Source organism: Parambassis ranga, chromosome 22 (assembly GCF_900634625.1).
Source record: "Parambassis ranga chromosome 22, fParRan2.1, whole genome shotgun sequence".
Lineage (NCBI taxonomy): Eukaryota > Metazoa > Chordata > Actinopteri > Ambassidae > Parambassis > Parambassis ranga.
In genome coordinates, this window is record NC_041042.1 from 20,098,103 (window position 1) to 20,120,927 (window position 22,825).

General features: G+C 40.4%; 2 protein-coding genes across 5 annotated transcripts; both read right to left on the reverse strand.

Moving 5' to 3' along the window:
- Window positions 1–465: 465 nt before the first annotated feature.
- Window positions 466–12,211, reverse strand: LOC114427058 (disheveled-associated activator of morphogenesis 1-like). Of its 4 annotated transcripts, none has more exons than XM_028394790.1 (27): window positions 12,044–12,211; window positions 11,751–11,946; window positions 10,218–10,431; window positions 10,039–10,128; window positions 8,904–8,975; window positions 8,646–8,740; window positions 8,334–8,553; window positions 7,898–8,011; window positions 7,191–7,301; window positions 6,955–7,058; window positions 6,790–6,859; window positions 6,468–6,585; window positions 6,245–6,383; window positions 5,972–6,030; window positions 5,547–5,749; window positions 5,172–5,396; window positions 4,733–4,840; window positions 4,072–4,172; window positions 3,804–3,888; window positions 3,593–3,699; window positions 3,280–3,368; window positions 2,942–3,110; window positions 2,609–2,716; window positions 2,407–2,467; window positions 2,174–2,308; window positions 1,614–1,784; window positions 466–1,488 (listed from the first exon to the last, which is right to left on the reverse strand). In XM_028394790.1, exons 3-27 carry the CDS (start codon window positions 10,401–10,403, stop codon window positions 1,291–1,293), a joined length of 3,138 nt encoding a protein of 1,045 aa, XP_028250591.1. In that variant the 5' UTR covers window positions 10,404–10,431; window positions 11,751–11,946; window positions 12,044–12,211; the 3' UTR covers window positions 466–1,290. The 4 variants fall into 4 exon arrangements, with proteins under 4 accessions (XP_028250591.1, XP_028250594.1, XP_028250590.1 ...); XM_028394793.1 differs by having other exon boundaries at window positions 4,072–4,169; window positions 12,040–12,211; XM_028394789.1 differs by having other exon boundaries at window positions 12,040–12,211.
- Window positions 12,212–19,116: 6,905 nt separating this feature from the next.
- Window positions 19,117–22,539, reverse strand: gpr135 (G protein-coupled receptor 135). Its single transcript, XM_028395718.1, has 2 exons — window positions 21,617–22,539; window positions 19,117–20,615 (listed from the first exon to the last, which is right to left on the reverse strand). Exons 1-2 carry the CDS (start codon window positions 21,721–21,723, stop codon window positions 19,268–19,270), a joined length of 1,455 nt encoding a protein of 484 aa, XP_028251519.1. The 5' UTR covers window positions 21,724–22,539; the 3' UTR covers window positions 19,117–19,267.
- Between the last annotated feature and the right edge of the window lie 286 nt (window positions 22,540–22,825).

A 22,825-nucleotide genomic window follows, 5' to 3' on the forward strand; every position in this document is an offset into this window, starting at 1 on the left:
CTGTCACAGTGGTGGTTAGCCTCAGGTCATCACACTGTTGAAGAGGACTTATTCTGGTCTATTCAGGTCCTGCTGTGATATTAAAGGTTGCGTAGGTGATTTCATTCTGATGCACTTTTAGTTAAATTAGTGTAACTTCTCTTTACAAGCAACCGATCAGTTCGGCAGTTTCGCTTTAAAAAGAAGAATATGAATCATCTGTGGAAGCTATAAAACACTAACAACATCAGCCAATCCTACGAGGCGCCCCTGCGCAGAGTATTGGCTGGTTGTCACTGTCTTCCTGCTCTGTGCACCAGAGAGGTACGTGCATGATGGCCGAAGTCACAGACTGGTTGGGAGGCGTGGCTTCGGGGTGAGCTCCGAGAGAAAGGGGCGTGTGTTTACTTTCAAAATCTGGCTGACTCTCACCGAGTTTACAAAATCTCCTACCCTACCTTTAAATAAACACAAATGAGCACAGAGTGGGTAATATAATGAAACTGTATTGTTCATACAATATGCTACAATGCCCATGTGAAGCTATAGTGCAAACATGTGTCTCCCCTCTCTGGTGGTGAGAGTAATTACACAAACACTGTTAATATGCATTCGGGTAAACTCTCCCCATTTGCTCACAGACAGCCCATTGTTTCTAAAATGTATAAATACATGAGGGTACATGACAAAATTGTTTTCATTTAAAAATGTTTTCCATAAACACGGCATCATTTCAATAAATATGTGTGTCCACATACTGTATGTGCACTGAGAGTGTGTATATGCTGGGCATGTTTCACTACTGCCGAAACATGCTGAAAACAGAAAAGAGTACATGGGGCATGCACACAAAACTCACAGAGAAATCACAAAAGATGCGTTTGGGGTGTAAACACTGAAACATGGAAATGGCATTCTGAAATTTATCCACTCTGGGACCCACAATGTTACATATTTAGGCTCCTTAATGTCAGTTCCATGTGGAGGAAACACCCATAGAAACACTTTTGTGCATACACCTAAGCTTGTGGTGGACAAGGCCACAGTCAGTGGTGCAACGGGCCACTGTGTAATTCAAATAGTAAAGAAGTAGATGGCTGTAAATGGCTGATTTTTGAGGATGTCTAATAAATCCATCAATACATATGATCACCAATAATCTTTTCAGCTGTTAATTGGCACAATAAACCATAATGGGTGAAAAACAACAAGTAGTGTTTGTATACATGATGTGTCTTTCTGTATTTGTACAGCTTTAAGCTGTGACAGCCACATTTCAGCAGCGGTGTTAGTCCCAGTCAGGTCGGGTTACTATTCTAGTTTAGACACAGGTCTCTCCCGGCTGCTGTCATACAAGTGGGGTTTGCGTTGCTTTCTCCGATTCATTTTGGACAGGTCCTTGTCAAACACCTCTCCAGACCGCAAAGCAGACACCAAGTCGTCAAAGTCCCCACCCTCCTCTTGTTCATTCTCTTTGGCTTTCCTCGCCTTCTCCCTGTCTTTCCGTAGCTGGGGAAAAATGCACACAGATGATTATTTTCAACATATGGCATGTAACATCTTGTTTGATTTCTGGCAACAAAGTTCAAATGTATGCATGGTTTGAAATGAATAATTCTAGCCAGCCTGTTTACCGTAGCCTCCATTGAAGCCCGCTTTTCCTCCTCCTCCTTACGCCTGGCCATGTTTTCGTTGTCCTTTTTAGTGTCTGAGAAGGAAATGAGGAAAGTGTCGAAGATTCCAAAGAACTCATCTGGCTGCAGGTTAGACGAGTCTTCTCCAAAGTGTTTCAGTGCCTTTCCAAACTTCAACAGTGGACATAATAGGTTAAGGCTGACATCCATTCTCTCAAGTCTCAAGGCTACAAACAAACTTTGTGCTATTCTTATTGCAGCTTTAGATATGCAGAACTATAGAACTGATGAAGCTGCTTGGAGGAGCAACAACACGGCTCCACGAACTCTACAAGCCCAGTTGCCTTACTACAAGCCCTTGAGTGAAAAATGATCTCAAAGACTAACAATATCAACATATTAGTATTATTCAGTTGTTGGCCAGAGAGAGCCAGCATGTCAATGAAGGTCATATGTGTGACATGTTATATGTAAGGATATGAATCAGTTGTCAGTGTGCCCCCCACGGCCTCTTAGTGCTGTGGGTTATCGGTATGTGATGATGAAAAGGACACACTCACCAGTTCCTTGGCCTCACTAAGTGACTCTTCTACATCAGTAAAGCTGAACGAGGCCATAGTGATGAACTGGCTGACCACAGGGACAAACTTGTCACCAGGACCCTGAGAGGTCTGAGCCTGCTGGTACTGCAGCTCCTGCACATCAGCAAAAACAGAATAATGATCCTGAATCATACATGAATACATTTTTTTTTGCCGTACAGTGGAGGTACAGGAAAGTGAAACATACTCACCGCTTCAATACTCTTTAGGCCAGATCTCAGACTGCTGATGTCCTTCTCCAAATCTGTCATACTGGATAGACAGTGTCATGTTTGTCAGTCAATATAGTTAGGGGGAAAGGATGGAACCAAACTAAAATAGATACAGTTTGTTTTTTGATAGACTTGTATGTAACCAGCCATTTTCACACTGTGTGTATCTGTTCCTCCTTACTTGACTTTTGAAGCTTCTGGCACATTCTGTAGCTCTTCACTGAAAGATGCCACCTTAGGGTACTTCTTTTCTAGGACAACGATCATGTAATGGAGCAGAGTGATGTTTCTGCAGCGACAAGCACATTTATAATTTATCACTTTTCCATTCTAAAAATTACTAAATAGTTGTAATGACTGAACCTAACCACAAGTAAATAGCCACCTCCACCCCTCTCACCACCTGTTACTTCCTGCTGTCCATGTGTGAGGATGTGTGAAGATAACACAACACTAATACTATCATTATCAAGTGAGGAAGCATATGTCAGAAAAGGTTTGGCAATGATCATACTTATCAGTGCTCGACTTAGTGTCAGCGATCTTGTTGAGACTGGACACTTTAAAGCCATAGGCATTTCCTCGCTGTCCTTTGTTCATGTAGTTTCCAAAGGCCAGAACGAGCTCTAGGAGCTGACGCAGTGATCTGCTCTGTACCACCTCCATAGATGCAAGACTAAGAGCTGTAGAGGGGAGAGAAAGAAATATCATCCAATTTCTCCAAACATAGTGTATTTTCAGCAGAATAAAACATAGCAGAAGATCAGTATTTGATCAACCTAAAAGCAATGGGAGAAATGCATCCTTTTGATAAGTGCCTCTTATGTGACCATTTAGTGCAGACAATAGTACCTTTGATTTTAGGTTTGACCTCAGCCAGTCTTTCAGCAAACTTCTTCTTGAAGTAGAGAGACTGCAGCCTCTGCTGGTAGTGGTTGATTCTGGACAGAGAAGAAAATGAAACCAGTGAATGAATATCCTACTCCACAAATGTCATGTATTCTATTAAAGTGCACATGTGTGCAGATCTTGCCCGTATAAACAATCAATGTTTAAAAGGCGATGCCTTTTCCTTCTTTGGAAGGTGGTATGTTATTGTTTAGATATGGACACTGCTGGGTACATTTACCAACAGCTACCCAGTACTGTAGTTTCTGGTGTGTACCTGCTCATGTCATACAGGAAGCGGTCAGCTTTGGCCATACGGTCCAGCTCATGTTTGTGCTCTTCTAACAGTTCAACATCACTCTTCTCAGGAACAAACTTAAGGAGCTACACACACACACACACACATAATTCAGTTACAATCATTTCATTTCCCCTCCTGTGTTAATGTTCTTATTGCTCTGTTAGATTTAGGTGTGAGTTTCTGATACCTGCTCCAGCATATCTTTGGGAAGATCCTCCTGTTCATCCATTGTTAGGATTGCATGACTGATCTCTTCATTGGTCAGTTTCAACCTGTGACCGCAAAATTAGGTTTGTTTTTTAAACGTGCAGTTTTTGTAGGATGTAAGGACGTTTTATATATAACTTAACTGATAACAGGGTAACACCTGATATATATCATTTAACAGTTTTACAGATCATTGTAACACCAATAAACTAGTATGTAGGATGTAATCACATCATGCTCACACTGACCTTGAGAGCAGGATGTTACAGTTCTGTGCTCGGCGACCATCAACCACTGACAGCTCCTTGACTTTCCTAGATAAAATGTAGTCATCCTCAGTGTCCTTCTGCTGTAGAAAGGTTTTAGATAAGAACTCATTCAAAAGCAGGAAGATACCACAAGAAATGGAAAATTGAGGAATTTGCATTCTAATAATTTCAAAATCACAGAAAACAAATCTGTTGAATCATATACACTACCGTTCCAAAGTTTGGGGTCACCAGGCCATTCTATAGCTTCTCTGATCAGTATAACAGTTCTGTGTGCTAACTTCATTTCACAGACGTTTTCTAATCATCAATGAGCCTTTTTAACACGATTAGCTAACACAGTGTAGCATTAGAACACAGGAGTGATGGCTGCTGGAAAGGGCCTCTGTATACCTTTGTAGATATTCCATTAAAAATCAGCCTTTTGTAACTAGAACAGTCATTTACCACATTAACAATGTCTGGACTGTATGTCTGATTACTTTAATGTTATCTTCATTGAAACTTTTGAACGGTAGTGAATGTTGTATTGTCTAACATAAAATATGAGGAGAGCAATTTTCACATGTATACAACTGTTTCCTAGAGAAGTGTCAGTGAGGCAGAGATGTTACATGCTCAGAGTGAGTAGTGATGTTACTTGAGGCTTTTGGTAGGCTGAGAAAGTCCTCTGGAACTCTTCAAGGTCCAACACTCGATATACATTCAGATCATCAATCCCTTTCCATATGGTTCCTTCTATTTTACTCTAAAAAAAAAACCAATATCCCAGTTTATTCACGGTCCACTTACTAATCAATAAAATGTATTACTTTTGTTACTTGTGTGTAAGTTTGTCACTCATTTGCATTATGAACACAGAAAAATTACAAAACGTATTGCATACAACAACAGCATGCGTTTGATGTGGATATATGTGGCGGCCTGAGCAGTGTGTCTATGTGTGTAGACAAATAAACAAGCAACACAAAGCTGAAAGCTGAATCCTATTTACTTGCAGTCTTATGTCTGTACATAAGACACATAAGATACAATACCTAAGCAACGGTAAGCTTTGAGAGCCCTGACAGTTAGTGTACCTCAGGCAGCTTGCTCCAGTTGAATGACTTAAGTGGGTTCGATGGCTGAGGAATATTCTTCTTCTCCACAATTCCTAGAGGTGCTCCCGGTGGGGGTGGGGGGCCTATTGCAGGAGGTGGAGGTGGAGGTGGAGGTGGAGGTGGAGGAGGAGGAGGGATGGATGGAACAGAACCAGAAGAAAACGAACCACTAAAAACTGGAGGCCCTCCTGGAACTCTGGAGGTCTGACAGTGGAATGGCAGAGAAAATAAACACTCAATTGACCTTATTATTTAGCATTTAATAACTCTTCTTCATCAGAAAGAATATACAAAATAAAAGTTTATGTACAGAATGTAAGACTGTAAAGCTGATAGATCTTTTTTTTTGCTCACAGGTGCATCTTGTGTTGAGCTTAGCTGCTGGAGTCGGGCAGACAGCTCTGCAACTTGTTGTTTAGCTTGCTTGTGGTCGTTGCTTTCTCTTTCCAGCCTGTCTTTCATCTTGTTCAGCATCGCCATCATGTCTTCTTTCTCCTTATTCTTGGCTTCACACTCCCTCTCTTTCTTTTCAAAGCGCTGCTGTAAGTTGTGATGTTCTGAGAAGAGAAGATGAAAGGTGAAGTGATGGATTTATAGGTTGATGAAGGGTGCTTAGATGACTAATTTAACATTTTTGATTTTGAGTGTACAAAAAGGGCCAATGTGTACAAATGTTAATAAAAGTGAGTATCCAGGGTCACTGACAATGACATTTTGTAATGGAACCAACACGACATGCAGGGACTCAGTTAGTTCATGGCTGTATGTGCTGTGCTTACCTTTTCTCATTTTATCAGCTTGTTCTTTCCATTGTTTGACCTCATTCTCCTTGACCAGCCTACACAAATACACACAAACATGACTTAGATAAGTTTGAAAAGCCGATTCTCCAACATCTGTAGATTATATATGCAACATATGTCATGAATCACTTTTGGTTATTTAAATGTACTATTCTGTTGATGGGCCTAACCCACTGGGTCTGGATGTGTATATTGAATGCCTAAAAGTCCTTAGACTCTCTAGTATCAATATAATCCCTTGAAACATACATGGAGACAATATTTTTAACGTTAAAGTCCTCCAGCGGCGCGACATCAGGGTTTTCACCTTTCTCCGTCTGCAGAACCAGCTGCTGAACAATCCGGTCCAATAACACCCAGTACTGAAGTGTTGTATTGTTATGTTTATCTGCAGGCAGAGGAGGATCACATCAGGGATGATTTCATGGTCAAAGACAAAATGATGAAACACATTTGGGGAAGCCAGTCTTACATGGTATCATCAGACAGTGCTGCAGTATGGACAGGAGGTGGGGATAAGCTTCACTGTGGTTCAGATTCTTCTTGATCAGCTCAAACATCTGGCTGGCACTTTTGGTTTCTATATGGCCCTGAAACAATAAACGGGGTACCATCACATTAACACATTACTCATCAGACAGCATTTTTATATTTGGTGTAAAAGTTACATTTTAACTTTATGGAATTCATAAAATACCTCTTTAGTGAAGTTTGAAACCAAAAATGAGTGATCTGTTAAAGGATGTGATCTAATGAAAGTCTGAAGAGACATAATTGATTTTTAAATAACATACAGTGTCAGTAAACCGCTTGGATATTTCAAGCTCATCTTCATTCCTCAACATCTCAAAGAAGTCCAGATGCCTGAAAGACAATACCCAAAATCAATACATGTACAAATAAGGTCCCCTAAACTGTAAGTTCCACTTTCTAATATGTTCCAAAGGTTTTTGGTGCACCTGTCCAGGGTGGCATTTTCATGAGAGCGTAGTTTGTCAATGACCGGCTGAATGCCCAACATCAGAAACTCATAACGCACATGAATACGGAACTCCAGTCTAGTCTGAAAACACATATATATACTTGTTATTCAACTTTAATTTACAAGACACGTGACAAAACAGGACATTTCTGTGTAGATGAGCAATTGAACTCATTTTTCTAGTGCTAATAACATATTGCCACTGTTGGTCACCTCTCCTGCTCCCTGGCTGAGTATAGCATTGATGAAGGACATGATGGCAGTCTTTAGATTAACCTCATCTCTGTAGCGCCCTGTGGACCTGTCCAGGTCAGTCAGCAAGTTCTGTACAAAAAAAGTGGTATTATTAGAACATATTGTTTTAATGCTTCATTTTTAAAATGAGTGCCAAACCTTTGTTCATGTTTGCAACAAAAAGCAGTCTACATATTCATCAATTTTCCAAACCATTTAATCCATCTAAGTAACAGGGGAGCAGGGGAGCTGAAGGTTTACACTCACATGCATCTATATTTCCTTCCCCATTGGCTAAATAAGATTGGAAATAAGGTTCAGGGCTGTGGCACTGAACAAGTGGAGACTGAATCCATAAAATCCACACACCATGCCAACACAGTTTTTATCTAAATTTGGTGCTCCTGCATGGGAGGCTCATCAATGGGGTCCAAGAGTTGCTTAAAGTTCTTATTCCAACAATCAACAATGTTGCTCGAGTCGAGTCGAGGTTAGAGTGCTCTGCTTTTGTTGAGTGTCTCTGCATTCTCTCCTGGGCAGTCAAATCTAGCTTCTGCCATGCTGTAGATTTTGCTTCCCAGAGCAACCAACTTGACAGGCTCTCTCACCTCTGGTGTACGAAACCCCAAAATTGTATGCCTTTGGGCAGGACACACATTAAAAAAAAAGAAGAAAAAAAAGCAAACCTGAAATCGAGTTCTCTCAGAGGCATATTGCTGGTAGTGAAGCATGGCTTGTAATACTTTTTTATGGCCTCCTGGCACCAAACATACTGCACCAAGGATCTCTAAAACTGCAACCTATGAAAAAAAAAAATAATGGTTAATTTAAGGGACACTTAGCAGCCAGCTATTCACATTTTCCCAAGTCCTGGCAGTTACGTCATCTACAGGACCAGATGCAACGTTCTGGTTTCCAGATCATTCATCTGCTCCTCCTTTCCAATAGAGAACTAGCTTTTTATTTTGTTTGTACTGGGTTGTTGCCATTTCCTCTTAGAGCAGTAATTCTAAGTAAATGCACAAACACTCATAGCTATTTTCTATCATGTTCGTATCATCAGGCTGTTTTTATGAATCTAAATCTACCAACAATCTCATTAAGTTCTTACAGGTGTATTACCTTGGTTTTGATGTTTTCACTGGCAAGACTTTGTGCAATAATGTTGATACTCTCACAGTGTCCCAGAACATGTGCTCTTCCCTGAGAGTTGTTCATCAGAGCTTTGATGCAGCCGATCAGTGAGGTGTGAATTTGAGATTCAGTTGTCTCGTAGTCCATTGACTTGAGGAAATTTAGAATACAAGACAGGCCATCCAATTCCATGAACCGCATCACAAAACTGGATTACAGTAGAATGGGAGATAATTCTTGGGTTATTCTACAGTACACGTCAAATGCAGGACAAAAGTCTGAATAGAATTTGGGTATCACCTCATTGGCTGTGTCCTTAGTGCTGTTTTCAGACCTTCTACAATCTTTTGCCTTCCCTGATCTTCCTCATCCTCAAGAGCCAGCAGAGTCTTCCTCTAAAAAGAGAATAACTCAACAACTCAAGTCATGCATACATATACAAATACAACCACTTGAGGGTGACAAAACTTTTTCATGATTTATATTATTATTTATATATATTTTGGTTAAATATTAAAAGACTATATTTTAATAAATGTAATATAGATGGAAACTTACAGCAGCCATGGAACTGAGCCAGTCAATGTAATACTCTGGACAGTTGGCTGCTCCTTTATTCTCCTCTGCGTCCTGAAACGCATGCAGGTACAGACAGGATTATGATTCTCATTAGTCTGATCAGTCAAGCTGAAAAAAACCCACAGTTGTCATCTAATAGCTTTATAAATCAGCAGCCCCTGATGTTAAACATTAATGAAGTGTAGTGCACAATGACTTTTTTTTTCAAGAGGCTGCATGAAGTAATGCATTTCACTTATCCACAACAGCTAGTAAAGTACAAAATACTCTACTCTTTAGCAAAATTAAGCAATAAGTGGAGGCAAACATGGTATCATAGGTGAAAGTTTACTGCAGGTCCAAACCCCTCTCACCACCTAAAGCAGCCACATCTGTATATAACAAAAATGAATAAGTATATGATCCACATTGGTGTGAAAGAAACAATATATCTCCTTATGTGACTATTTCACATGCTGTAATAGTAACATTATTTTATTATACATGACAAACTCTTGCAGTGAGCATTATGTTAGATATAATACTAATATAGAAATCAGAGGTTGGGGTAAAATAGAAAGTGAAAAGTCTTTGTGTTACTGAGGACAGTGGCTGAGACACCTTTCCCCCTGAACACGTATAATATTTTAATAATGATTTCTTTTACTTAATAAGCTGTGAAATGTTGATGGCAGTATGTGTGTTTGTGTGTTGCCCTGTGATGGACTGGTGACCTGTCCAGGGTGTACCCCTTTCTGCATGATTCTGTCAGTCCACAGGGTGAGAACACTATCAGCAGCACTGCTTTTTAAAGTAAGAAGACAGTTTACAGGTATTGTTACCAATGTCTTTACCCCTTCTCACTTTAGGGTCGCTGCCACTTTCTCCAACAACCACATAATCACCCTCACTTTACACATGACTGACAAAGATTTTATTTTTATATAACACAGCACCTGAGAGCTGTGCTCTGAGAATATCTGTCAGTATACTGTATTTGCATGACTGTATGAGGATTGTCGATTGGTATGATAAGTACTGCTGTTTAGAACAGGTTAAAGCTTTTTATCTTTGTATAAGTATATGTAAGTATAGGACGCTTACCAAAATACAAATGAGATATAGTTATTCTTACCATTTTCTTGCTACAATAGATGTGCCATTTTTTCTCTGCTGGCAAAGCAAACATTGCAGCTCGGTGCTCCTCTGTGAGGTCCAGTTCATCCTGGGAGAGAGAGATGAGACAAAAAGTAAGCTCAATAATCCTGGATGTTTTTTACAAAAATACAGATCGTCATTGACATTGTGACTCACCACCAGTTCAGTAAACATCGAGTTCAGCTCCTGGGTGGGAGGCATGGGCAGGGTGGGCTCCAGTACAGCTACAGTGTTGATGCTGTCATGGCAGTAAGTGATCTCTGGTTGGTCACTTTTTCTGAAGCAGCATGAAAACAGAGCTGACAGGCCACGCCCCTCAGGCTGCTTCACCCGTGTAACCATGGTTCAAGCAAGGACTTCACCTGAAATACTGACCATAAAGAGGGTGATGTGAAATGTCTGGTTAGCTGATGAAACCAGTTTTGAGGTTTTTGGTGCAAAAAGACTGCAGCCAAAGAGACTTTTAGGATAATACAGATTTTAAGAAACCACACAACAAACTACCATACATTAATCACATCCACATGTATGTGTACTGTTTGTGTATGTACACACAGTACATGCTGGGCGCCATTAACAGGCCATAACAGCTCCAAACAGGAGTGTTTTTTTTGTTCAAAGCTGCGTCATGAGGTATGGCTCAGTGCAATGACACCTGCGTTCTGACACTGATTTATGATTGAAACAGCCTTTTGGTATGTTGCACCACAAAGACTCTATCATAGAGGTGATATGTAATGATGACATTTCCAATTTTCCGCTGAAAGTAGTCTTGGTGACTGCATCTAGTTAGACTGACTCATTTCTCACTGACATGAGAATCTTAAACAACAGAAGCATAATGGCTTATGGCCAGGGCCCATGGATGATTACATAACAGCATGTCAATAGTCCCTGTGATCATGTCATGTATAGATTGATGTTAACTTCATTTGTTTTCTCACTCAGCTCAGAGTGCAAAGGTTTGATCGATATATTATATTTATCCCTGTAGAAAACAGAGGTCAAAGGTCTGTGACTACAGCTAGAGGGAATGCACAGTTTCACTCAAGGACAGTCCAGGCAGCCACTGTTTGCCTGAGCTTCATCTTTCCCAGCATAGAAGTGTATTACCAATGTAGCTCTTGTTAATGTGTATACAAAGATAACATGTTACATGTTACTATAACCAAACACATTAATGCTGGTATTTACCGTATGAACATTTACACTACATTTGAAATAGAAAGTCATTCTGGGTTTATCACTAAAGATGTGTCCAAGCAGCACAATTAGGTGTGTTTTAGAACTATTACCCCTCTGGTGTCAGACTGATGATCTTTAAGACTATTGTGTATCCAGCTCTAACCTTCCAAACCTCTTTAAAATTATTTTGCTGAAACTGAACCTCACAGCCACCCTGCTTACAGTTTATCTGCTCACCAGATATTGTCTTAGACAGAGATGAAGACAACCAAAAGAGACACAAGACAGAACAGCCTTTTAGATTACTGTCAAAGACAACAAAGTACTTGCAAAGAAGTATCCATTTGTCTTTTGTCACATTTTGTGTAATAAAGACATTTCAGCAATATTGTGTAGTTCAGAAACTGAAACAATACATGAAACATGAAAGCAAGTGAATCCTGGCTACAGGACAACATGGATCTCTCCACACAGTCTGTGTGACGAAGATCGTGTCCTTCTCACCTCTGTGTAACTTCTATGTGATGCAGTGTGATGACATTGTCCAGCAGTCAGTTGTCAAATAATTATTTGTAGAGTCAGGGCAGATCAAATTCAATCCACCATCATAACAGCTGATTATCACTGGAGACCACTTAGAACTTCTTCTTAGAATACATCGTCCATTTAGACAGAGTTGGAGATTCACAAATTATCCCTCCTACAGAAACAACACCATCAAGGTAAAAACAAGGCTGAAACAGGGTTGGTCACAGTCCACAGTCATGATCCACAAAAAAACGTGTGCACTTACAAACCGGGTGCTGATTCCACAGAAACTTCACTGGTTTTTAGAGGGATCTTCCTGATGATGGTCTGACTGTCCCATTCTCTTCAACTGTTGTCACTGTGTGTCCTTCTGTCCCTCTGCCCCTCTGTCTGTGGAGTGGAGCAGAGAAACTGACAGATCAGCCCGGCTGAGAGTGTACAGGGTATGGAGAGCACAAAACACACATAACCGCATTCCTGCTGGGGGCAGTCACACCCAGACCTCACCTACTGCATTGTGTGTATGTGTATGAGTGTGTGTGTGTATGAGTGTATGAGTGTGCGTGAAAGAGAGAGAGAGAGAGAGCAAGTGAAATAGAGGGAGATGGTGTGGGTCAGCAGCTCACCATCTAAATGGTCAGATAATAACCAGTGTAGTGTAGTGCTTTACTCTCATGTTAGTCCTTTGTGTTCTTTCCTGCAAACCCTATTTGCTAATGAAGACTGGGACATATTAAAAATAATATCAAGTTGAAAACCATAGCAGCTTCTGGGCATGCCTGTACAATGTAAACAAATCCGTCAATGTTGTCAATGTCTTTTACATGTCTTTTACCAATGTATATACTCATTAGTGTTGTTGATTGGTTTAAGTCAGAGGATGACATCCTTCCTGAAGAAGAATTTGATTTGCATGATATATGTGCACAGTGCTTGCTGATGGTGGGGTAAATGGAGGCAGCATCACCAGGCTCAGAAGGTGACATAATAAATCATTAAATCCATATCTCTCCAGTCAGTCTCTCTGTGCACATGTTGGTCTTTGTTTTCTATCAACAGCTGCCTGTGCTGTTCATCTATGTAATACTGGTATAATTAACCCAACAGTATGTCAGACAAAACAATAATGTATGTAATATATAATTATTCTGCATTTACCATCAACAACCTGCCATGTTTGTCCTCTGTAATGTGTGATGTTCCTCTCTCTCTCGCTCTGTCCCGTCTCCCTCTTCTTCTATGCCTTTATCCGGCCGGCCTTCCTGTTTGAAGGAAGTTTTTCCACTGCATGCTCTTAATGTGGTTCAGGCTCTGAGCACCTTGAAACAATTCAGAGATTACTGGTGACCAACAACAAATAAATTGTGTAATTGTTGTTGTTGTTTGTTTGTGTTGTGTAGTATAAGTGTATTTTTCCTATTTAACTCATTTTTACAATGCTACATAGACAACAAAAATATACTCTTATGCACAGAATCGCCTGACGTCAGGTCGTTTTCAGATATGCCCCATTAAACTCTCAAGTTTGAGAACATATCAGAATGTCAGCTGTTATCTCTCTCTTACATCATCAGTGTGAGAGTGCCATAAATATCTACAAGTGATCATTCACTCCCGCTGTCTGTGTGAGGTATGAAGCCAGGTGACATTCCAGGCATGTTGTTGCAGACCAGTAAAGGGTGTTGTTCCTTTGTCCTCGGTCAGCTGAAGTCATTATCTCTGAACCTGTTATGTAAAAAGTTAGTTCTTCACTTTGTGATGTGAGTAGTTAACCACTGTGTAATCAGCACAGAATTCTCTGTAATGTATCCTGTTTGCTGCATGTTTGTTCCTCTCTCTCTCTCCCCTTCATTGTCTTCCTCTTCCTCCTGTATTAGTCTGTGTGTTTCCCTGCACTCCCTGCCAGATTATCTTGTGTGATTACTCAGTGTTTAAGCCTTTGTTTTCGAGTTTAGGTATCAGTGGATGACTTTGCCTGGGTCCTGGTTTTTGCCTTAGCCTTTTTCATTGTAGGTACTGTAGCCATGCAGTAGGAAGAAGGTTTATACCTGTCACTACGCTACAACTGATGAAAAACAATGACAATGCATTCTCTCACTCATCTCTCATGCCAAAGATCATTGACATTGGTAGCACTTGCTCCGTCTGTGATACATGATGTAGTGGCCAAGTTAGCACAGGAGGTGGCAGCAGCTGTGAAGACCCCCTGCTGCTTCTGACCAGTAGCCCAGATTTGGGTCAGGAGTACTGGTACCCAAATGTACCAGGAAGTTACTTAAGTTACAACTTCAAGCTGTTCCATTTCACTTTGGAATATGATCTCTGTCAATGCATTGAAACAAATTTTGGCCACAGCAACAGCTGACAGTTTGGGGCTTGTTAGCAGAAAAAGCTCATACTTTCTAAGAAGCATGGTGGCACAAAAAATAAATACAAATTTGATGGGTTGGGTTTGTTTCATAGCCTGAGGACTGGACAACCTGCAGTTATAAACTCAACTACAAAACCTGCATAACAACAATGAGAACTTAAAGATAATATGACTGTCTGTCTGTCTGTCCAGGATGTCTTAAAAGAATAAAAAGAGGTTATGAAAATGGCTTGAATCCTGCTAAAATGTTGTTGAGGCATTTCAGAGGGGTAGTGCTTAGTTTAATTGTTTTAACAAGAAAATATGAGGGACTGGTGGGGACACTTGCAAGGATTCACTATTTTTGTTGAATAAAAACCACATGTTCTTGTCGGCCTCAGGCCACTGTTTGAAAGAGGATCAAATGTTTGCTTGAAAGAAGCCAAAAACAACAATGGCATATACACCATGTACATCCATGTGTTACTATTGTTATGATACTGTTATTAAGGGGTAATTAATGTAGAAATAGATGCCTATAGCTATAGATACAGAATTTCATTGAAATGAAATGGTTGATATACTGACAGCTCACAAGCAGTCCTGTAAGTTAAACATTTTACATTTACATTTAGGGTCATTCTTAGGAGTTAAAGGTCAAGAGGTAGACATGAATTAAAACCTGCCCTCATCCATACAGCTGGCTGTGTTTATTACTAACAAAACACTGTGTTACTCTCTTCTATCCTTTATTTGATCTCCTGTGTGTGTGGGGTCTGTCTATAAATAGTGCTCTACAATAACAGTCTTCAAACACAGATGACCTTTAGGTACCTTTCATGACCAAGACCTATAAAAAAATAAATATAAAACCCCGTCTGGGTTTAAAATAAAACTAACTGCTGTCTGAGTGAACAATCTAAGTAATGTGTAAGTGTTTGTTTCATTTATCTGCAACTATGGAAAGTTACACAAATTAAGGTGCATTATTAGCTCATCTCCGGGGAGTAAAAAAATAGATGTTACATGACAACATACATCTACAAGAATAAGGACTGGATGTGAGTGTTGATGAGGACATGAACTCAGAAAGAAAACCATTGATTTATTTTTCATTTAGAAAATGCATTTTAGTAAAGATGCTCATTTCATTGTAAAATAAAAGACAGACATCAGGCTTCTCACATATAATGGCTTTTTATTTTGATGCTTTCCAGGATGACCTGTTTACTCTTGATGCTTTGATATGCTAATTAAAGAATGAATAAAATCTGGTATTTTGTACATAGTTTGAATGAATTTCTTTTGGAAATGTGTGCATCTGTCCATCTACCTAAGGGGTTTGGGTACAAAAGGCAATCAAAGGCCTGTAAGCACCACAAGATAACGATTATTTCACCTATATGTGTTTCCCCCAGCCAAAACAAAACACATCACAGCATTGACAGCTAACATTCACTGATATGACATAAAATGCTGATATGCTACATATTTTAGGCTCAGAATGTTTTGAGCATATGTATGTGTGGCTTGCAGAGTTTCAGTGGCTGGGTTGAATATTGATCACATGTTCTATTCAAATGTAATGATGTAATTGGTTTTAAAATGCATTGGTGCATTTATGATCCTGATTGCACTGCTGTCCACATCTGTCTCTTGTCATGTATGTGGATTGAGCTTTTGCTACTTCCACTGCCTCAGACCAGCAGCTGTGTTTCAAAAAGGCTCACTAACAGCTATTAGAGTTGGCCCATTCCAACATTCTGCATTGCCCTTCTCCAGCATTGGATCTCTGTCAAAAAAAAAAACCATCATGTCCTGATCTGACTGATTTTCTCTCTTTTTATTTTTACATTTAGGGTGAATGATGAGCATACAAGAGAAAAAAATTACATTCCAGATGACACGGCAGCACAAATTTGACCGTTTTGATCACAGTGTAGGTGGGGGTTTAAATCCACTAGTCTTAAGTCTTTTTAAGCACATGTCCCTATCTGTCTCTCCATGGTCCATTATCTTTCTAATTTCTACATGCAAGCATAGGCGTCGCTACCATTATATCAGAGGGGACGTGCCCCCCCCCCCACATTTTAAAACAGCCTGTTTGGACCCCCCAACATTTAGTGAGTAGGAAACTCCACCTAACGCTGTTTCGATTGCTCGTGAAAAACTCTGTTCCACCCGGTTCATAAGAGAATAACCTCACCGCTGAAATCCACTCCATGTTTGGTTACCACAGCGCTGCAATACCGTTACTATAGTAACAGACCTAACAAAGCCAGTGGCTTTCTTCAAGTGAGCATAAAACACCGTAAAGAGAACCGTCACTGCTGGTCGAAGCTGGAGGAGGTAACGTCAGTGTCATCCCACAAAGTCCAGCTCATGCTGAAGTCTTACTGCTTTGTCACATGGCCCCAGGTGAGGTTAGGTTGATGTTAAATCAACTTAGAAACATTGGGAGGAAGCTGCTGTTTACTGTCAGTTACAGTAGCGGTATTATTTGTCTGACGACATGTTGTTGCCTTTTCTGCTCCCTCCCCACACACAATGGACATGAGGAGATTCCAACAAAGACACGGAGAGTTAGAGTTGTTTTCAGCATTAACCCATATTGTAATGAGGCCAGGTTAGCCCCTGTTAGCCTGCTAGCTTCAGCCTCGCCGAGCCAGTGCACACAGACACCTGCTCCTATTCTTATCAGCAAGAATAAAACACATGTGATGGACCGTCAGGACACAGTGGAGCATTATATGAACAGGAAACACTGATGCAGCAGATGAGGCAGCGCATCATTATAAACACATCCACAAGGTTTGTTGTGAATTGAGCAGTTTTATAAGCAAATAAAGATAAAGACATGCATCTTTTTGTAAGTTAGTATTTTTAGTGTTTCAGTATTATCTGCATTAAGCAGTTTGGTTCATTTTTCTATAGGATTTGCCAGTTTTTTGTCTCTGTAAATGCGAGAAGGCCTCAGATATGGAGGCTGTTAGTGTAGCAGCACCAGTATGTTTGACAAAACTGTTGTTTCACTTGGAATTAGTTTCTGTTTGTCACAGAGTTTTTGTTGAATCTGTCTCTGAAATAGTCATTAAGTGTTTACTTCTGTAGGTAAAATAGTTTAACAACCTGTTAAAATCCACAGGAAATCGCAACTACTTCATATTATTATATTTCATAATATACTGATGTACTTTTTTTCACCACCCACCCACAGAAGGTGTCCCCCCCACATTTTTAATGCTTCCTACGCCACTGCATGCAAGTGACGTGATATACTTCATAAATCTTTAACTTATTTAAATATAATGGCCTCTCTTGCCTGTTGATTTAGTATATCAACACCCAGAAAGATAAAGATAGAAAGTTAGAAAATGTTTTTCTACACATTTTCTCTGCTTGTGTATGTGACAACATGCTATCAGTCAAATATATTTTCCAGAATCAATTGGAAGATGTGTTGCCACTATACTACAAATAAAAGCTTATCTAAGTATGCCTTTCCAAATCATTACTCTAAACTCCCTGCAAAACCCAGCTAAAGAGAATACTCCTACTGTTGGTGGCAATACTGCGGTGAGACAGTCTTTGCTTATACAGTAGGAGACAAAAGTATTGGCAGCCCTTTTAATTTAACATGTTTTGCATTAAGCATTAGTTTAATGCAAATTGTTTTTGAAGTAAACAGAGTGTTCTCTGTACAGTTCTTGTGTGTACGAGTTGTATCAGATAGTTTCAACTTTTTCCTGATGTCCCTGGCTGTAAGTGCAGGATTCTTTTTGACCTCTCGCACAATTTTTCTGGCACTGCTGTTGTCAATTTTTGGACCTCCACATCTGGGCTGGTTTTGAACTGTGGCAGTCATGTTGAACTTCTTTATAATTCCTCCTACTGTTGACTTAGGGGTTTGAAACTTTTCTGTAATTTACTTATAGCTGTCCCCTTGCTGGTGGTCAGTTACAATACACTTTCTAACTTGCAAATAGATTTATTTAGACTTCACCATTATGCTTAGCTAGTGGGCAAGTTGAATGAACCTTGGCTGATTCCCTTTTTATCTCCAGGGAAAGCCTTCTAACAACCTCTGACAGGTGTGTCAACAATTACCTGACCCTTCCACACCTGTCCGCATGATTTAGTCTTGAAAAAGTAACAGAATATAATGAGTGCCAATACTTTTCTCACCAACCAATTATGTTTTTTTGTAAAAATTGTAAAATAATGTATTATTTTTGATCACATAAATGTTTATTTAGTTAGCTTCAATAAAAAAAAAATAAAATTAAGTGTAATTAAAGCAATGCTTCATGCAAAACATGTCAAATTGACAGGGGTGCCAACACCTTTGTCTCCTACTGTGTGTTACCTTGAATCATTAGCTTTATTGTAGCATTCTGGAACAGCTGCATCATCAGTTGTGACTTTTTGTATTGCGAACAGTGTCTACTTCTGCACCAGCCTCTTGGCTGGATTGCACTTCCACTTTGTAACACACTTTTGCAAGACTACTTCCGACAGAGTATAGCTCAGAGACAAAGATTATTGGTGTAAATCTGTCTCAATGAATCATATTGACAGGAGCAACATAACAATACAGCATTAGGTCCATATGAAAAAAACATAGAAAAATAAATGTATAATAGTCAAACAATAATAAGACATAAAATACATTTACAAGGAAAATCTGGGACATATTTTGATATGACAAAGTTGCCAATTCGTGAGGCTACATGTTGCTTTTTGTAACTAATCAAATAATCAAATCATACTTTTAGATTTATTTATCAAGAAAAATACTAGTGACATTTGGAAAATGTAGGTCACATGCATTTCAAGACACAACATATTTTCTCTGTGGAGGACAGTTGTGAATGTTTTAAGCATGTTAGATGTAGGAAATGCAGTCCCTTTATAATGTTTATATCCATATGCTGTATTTACCTATAAGACTTCCACACCAACCAGTTACTGTTAAATGAGTCCAGAGGTCTCCAGGTGGCTGAAAGATGTTATTTTCTTACAAGACTAATGACAGATGATCATTTTGATTCTTGTAGTAAATTGTGATATCATTTAGTCTAATCTTTAATACTTCTTGGTATTTAAAACTTTATCTGCACCAATCAATAGAGAATGCAGAGTGTCACAGGCTGGTGTCTGCTGTCTTCATCTTTGGAGCACATACAGAGTTGGGTAGTGTTGTGGTGTCATGTTGTGCATCCCTGCAAAAGAACACAGCAGGGTTTTTACAGGCCCACATTGCCACCTCTCCTCCTCCTGCTTTTCCAGGACTGGAACTGGAAAGTCGGCTGTTATTATTCACCCCGACACGACTCACATAGCGGTCCCTTATCCTCTCTGCTTGGTTAAGTCGGATCTCCCGGTTCTGTGTTTGGCTAGAGAGGTATGCAGCAATGTTTCTGGTCCGATAGCCCTCCTCTCTGCTGCGCCCCAGTAGCATTGATATGTTGGGGTTTCTCAGAGCATAGATCAGAGGGTTTATGGCTCCGTTAGCCCAGGCTAGCCAGATGGCCACCATGTCCATTACAGGGTTGAATGTGTAGTCTGCTATTGCTGTAACCAATCCCATCAAACAATATGGCCCCCAGCAAAAAATGATGAAAACAATCATAATCAGAACGGTAGTGGCTGTTCGCATTTCACTGTAAAACCGCAGCAAGTAAGCGTAGGTGGTGACAGGTCTGACTCGTATTTCAGAGAGCCGAACAGTCTTACAAATGTTGTAGTGACAAAAACACATAAGGGAAAAGGGCAACAAATAACACACAATGATGAGGCAGATGCTGTATGCTGTCCCCATGCGTGAGGTACCAGAGTGGAACACATACATGCAGTGGTAAAAACCTTGCTTGTGGATATCTGTAGGTGTATGGACCAACAGATACCAAGGTAGGGAGAAAATGACTGCAGTTAACCACACTGCTATCAACAACTGAGTAGCCTTCTGGCGACCTATTTTGGCCTGTGGCTGCCTTACTATGGCATAGTACCTGTCAAAGGAGATCAGCGTCATAGTCAGGGTGGAGATGATACCAAAGCAGGTGTTAAAAAAGCCGTTAGCAACACAGAATTGATCCCCAAACATCCAGATCCCATCCTTACTGAACAGCATCACAAAGGAAAATGGTAGACATAAAACAGCCGTAAGAAAGTCTGATAGGGACAGAGACATGATGAAAGCATTGGTCACAGTTCTGAGCTGTCTGTGTTTGATGATAACAATGACAACAGCTGAGTTACCCAGACTGGAGAGGAGAAAAATGGAGAGCAGCACCAGGGCCTGAGCTGCCACTGTGATTCCCTGTAGCAGAGAGTTACTCTCAGCAGCAATTAATACAGATGGGGTTGATGCTTGATGGGTGTGACTGAACTCATCCCCTCTTTGGTCCCTGAACGCTGAAAGGTTTCCTGTGGTTTGCACTGTAGCCTCTGTAGTGGCAGTCATCAGGCCAGTCACTATGGAAACAACCCTAAAGAAGAACAAAAAGAAATCATAAACATGAGAAAGCCACTGTAAACAACTAAAAAATGTGCCTGTGCTGCACTGTTGTCAGGGTGTAGCTAAGTGCCACCATCTATGGGCTGTATTCTCCTGGATTTTAAACAGGCCCATCATGGGAGCTTGTTCGGAAGCCTTCTCTTATATCTTATAATGTGTTTAAAATAAAGTTTCTGTTGTCTGGATGGAGGTTGTGAGGTGTCAGCATTATGAAAATGAGTAGCAGCCTGGTCAATCATAATGCAAGTCACTGCAACCACACAATACATAGCACTGCTACTTAAATAGAATGAAAGGGAAGTGTGTGAATGACAGATCCCGCACGCCAGCCCCAGTGTGAAACAGGTATACCGGTGTAGGCATTTAAAACTCAGAGAACTCAGTTCTATGAGCAAATGAAAAAAGAAACTAAATGTCAGCCCCTGCTAATGTTTTGTCACATTTTGAATTATTGTTGGTGATTGTAGCACAACATTTGGCAAATAAAGCAGTGGTCAGTCCTTCGGCCTGGCTGGTCATATAAGCTCATGTCCACGTCATTCATGCTAAAAGAATGTGGCTGATTAGCCAGTTTCTCTTGTATCTCTAGGTTCCACAGTGTTGCATTTACTTTTATGTACTTCATTACAAGTTGTATTATATATGTATATATATATATATCAGTCTTCACTTGCCAGGATTTTACTTGAATGTGTATTAATGTTTAGAATTTATTAGGTTTTATTTTTATCTTACGCTTACTACTTTACCTTATTTATATTTCTAACCTGTCTTTTTGAATATACATGGAGCACCTGGAATGAAAGCAATTTCCCCCTGGGATCAATAAAGTATTTCTGATTCTGATTCTGATTCTGATTAGAACCCCTCATGAACAGCAGTTCAGCATGTGGCTATATTCTGGTGCCATCCAAATCATTATTTGCACAGTTAGGTCTTAAAAGATGGAACTGTAGATGGACAGTGTGTTACCTTGGTGAGGCAGTGCCCAGCTGGGTGATGAAGCTTGAACCCAGTGAGTCAGCTGTGTAGTTGTGGCCACCGCTGCCCTGCTGGGCTGTGCTTACAGGTGGATCCATTGATGAAGCGCAGAAACAACGCAACAACACTCATGCCTTGGCTTATACACATTGATTCAAATTAGTCCGTCTGTGTTGCTTTCCTGGACTCAATTGCAACCACTTGAACACACAGAAATGACAGGAGAGGTCTGTCAGCACAGGACGACACCGGCAAACTTATCACATATGAGGCATACCAGTGTCTAAAAGGGTCCATACCTGGCTGGTGAGTTACTATATTAATTTCCTCTTTGGTATGCATAATTCCACAATACTCCCCAGTGATCTTCCTGTATTGAAGGCTAGCTCAGACTGAGGGCTCATTTCTTGCTTGACCCACAGGACCCTACCATAAAAAAGTATGTGCACAGACTTAGTGGTAACTGGGCCACAAACTGGTTTGATTAGAGTATAGGATCCTGTTTATAAGCAGTAGTTAACAAATAGTCTATTAGTAATACAGTATACACCATACATGAATTAGTTATATGTTTTCTACAGTACATGTATCTGGAAGGTAAACAGCAGCTGTACTGTGTTCACGGGGTTCAGTCCTTTGTTGTCATCCCCTCTCCTGTTCGCTCAGTCTGTCCACGCACCTCTGTCAGCGTCCCCTGTGGCCTCCGTGGGATCACCGTCAGCCCGTGTGTGCTGCTCAGATTTCGGCCTTTAGAATCCTTTGATGGGAAAAGAAAACGAAGTCCGTCCATTTCTTTTTCCTCCGCGCCACTGGAAGTAGACAGCGGCTCCCGGCCTGTTGATGTGGGCTGTGTCTGCAAACATCCAGCCTCGTGTTTGTCTTCACCTTTACGGTGCGCAGACAGAGCTGCTGCTTAAACCACACGGCTGAACAGAATCCTGTACGCGCTCATGCACATGCATCTCTCTCTCGCTCTCAGCTCTCCTCCTGAAGTCACGCCTTCTGTGTGTGCTCACATTTTCTTATGACGTTGAATAAGGTTGCCATAGCAACTGGCGAGTAATTATATTGTGTGTCCCTGCAAAGTGACACTGTCAGTGCTCATCATACATAATGTGTGATCAGACCGTCTTTCAGTGCTGAACATCACTGGTTTCTGTGGGTGCTACAGGCAAGCTAGAGGAGCTGTAGCACCCAAGA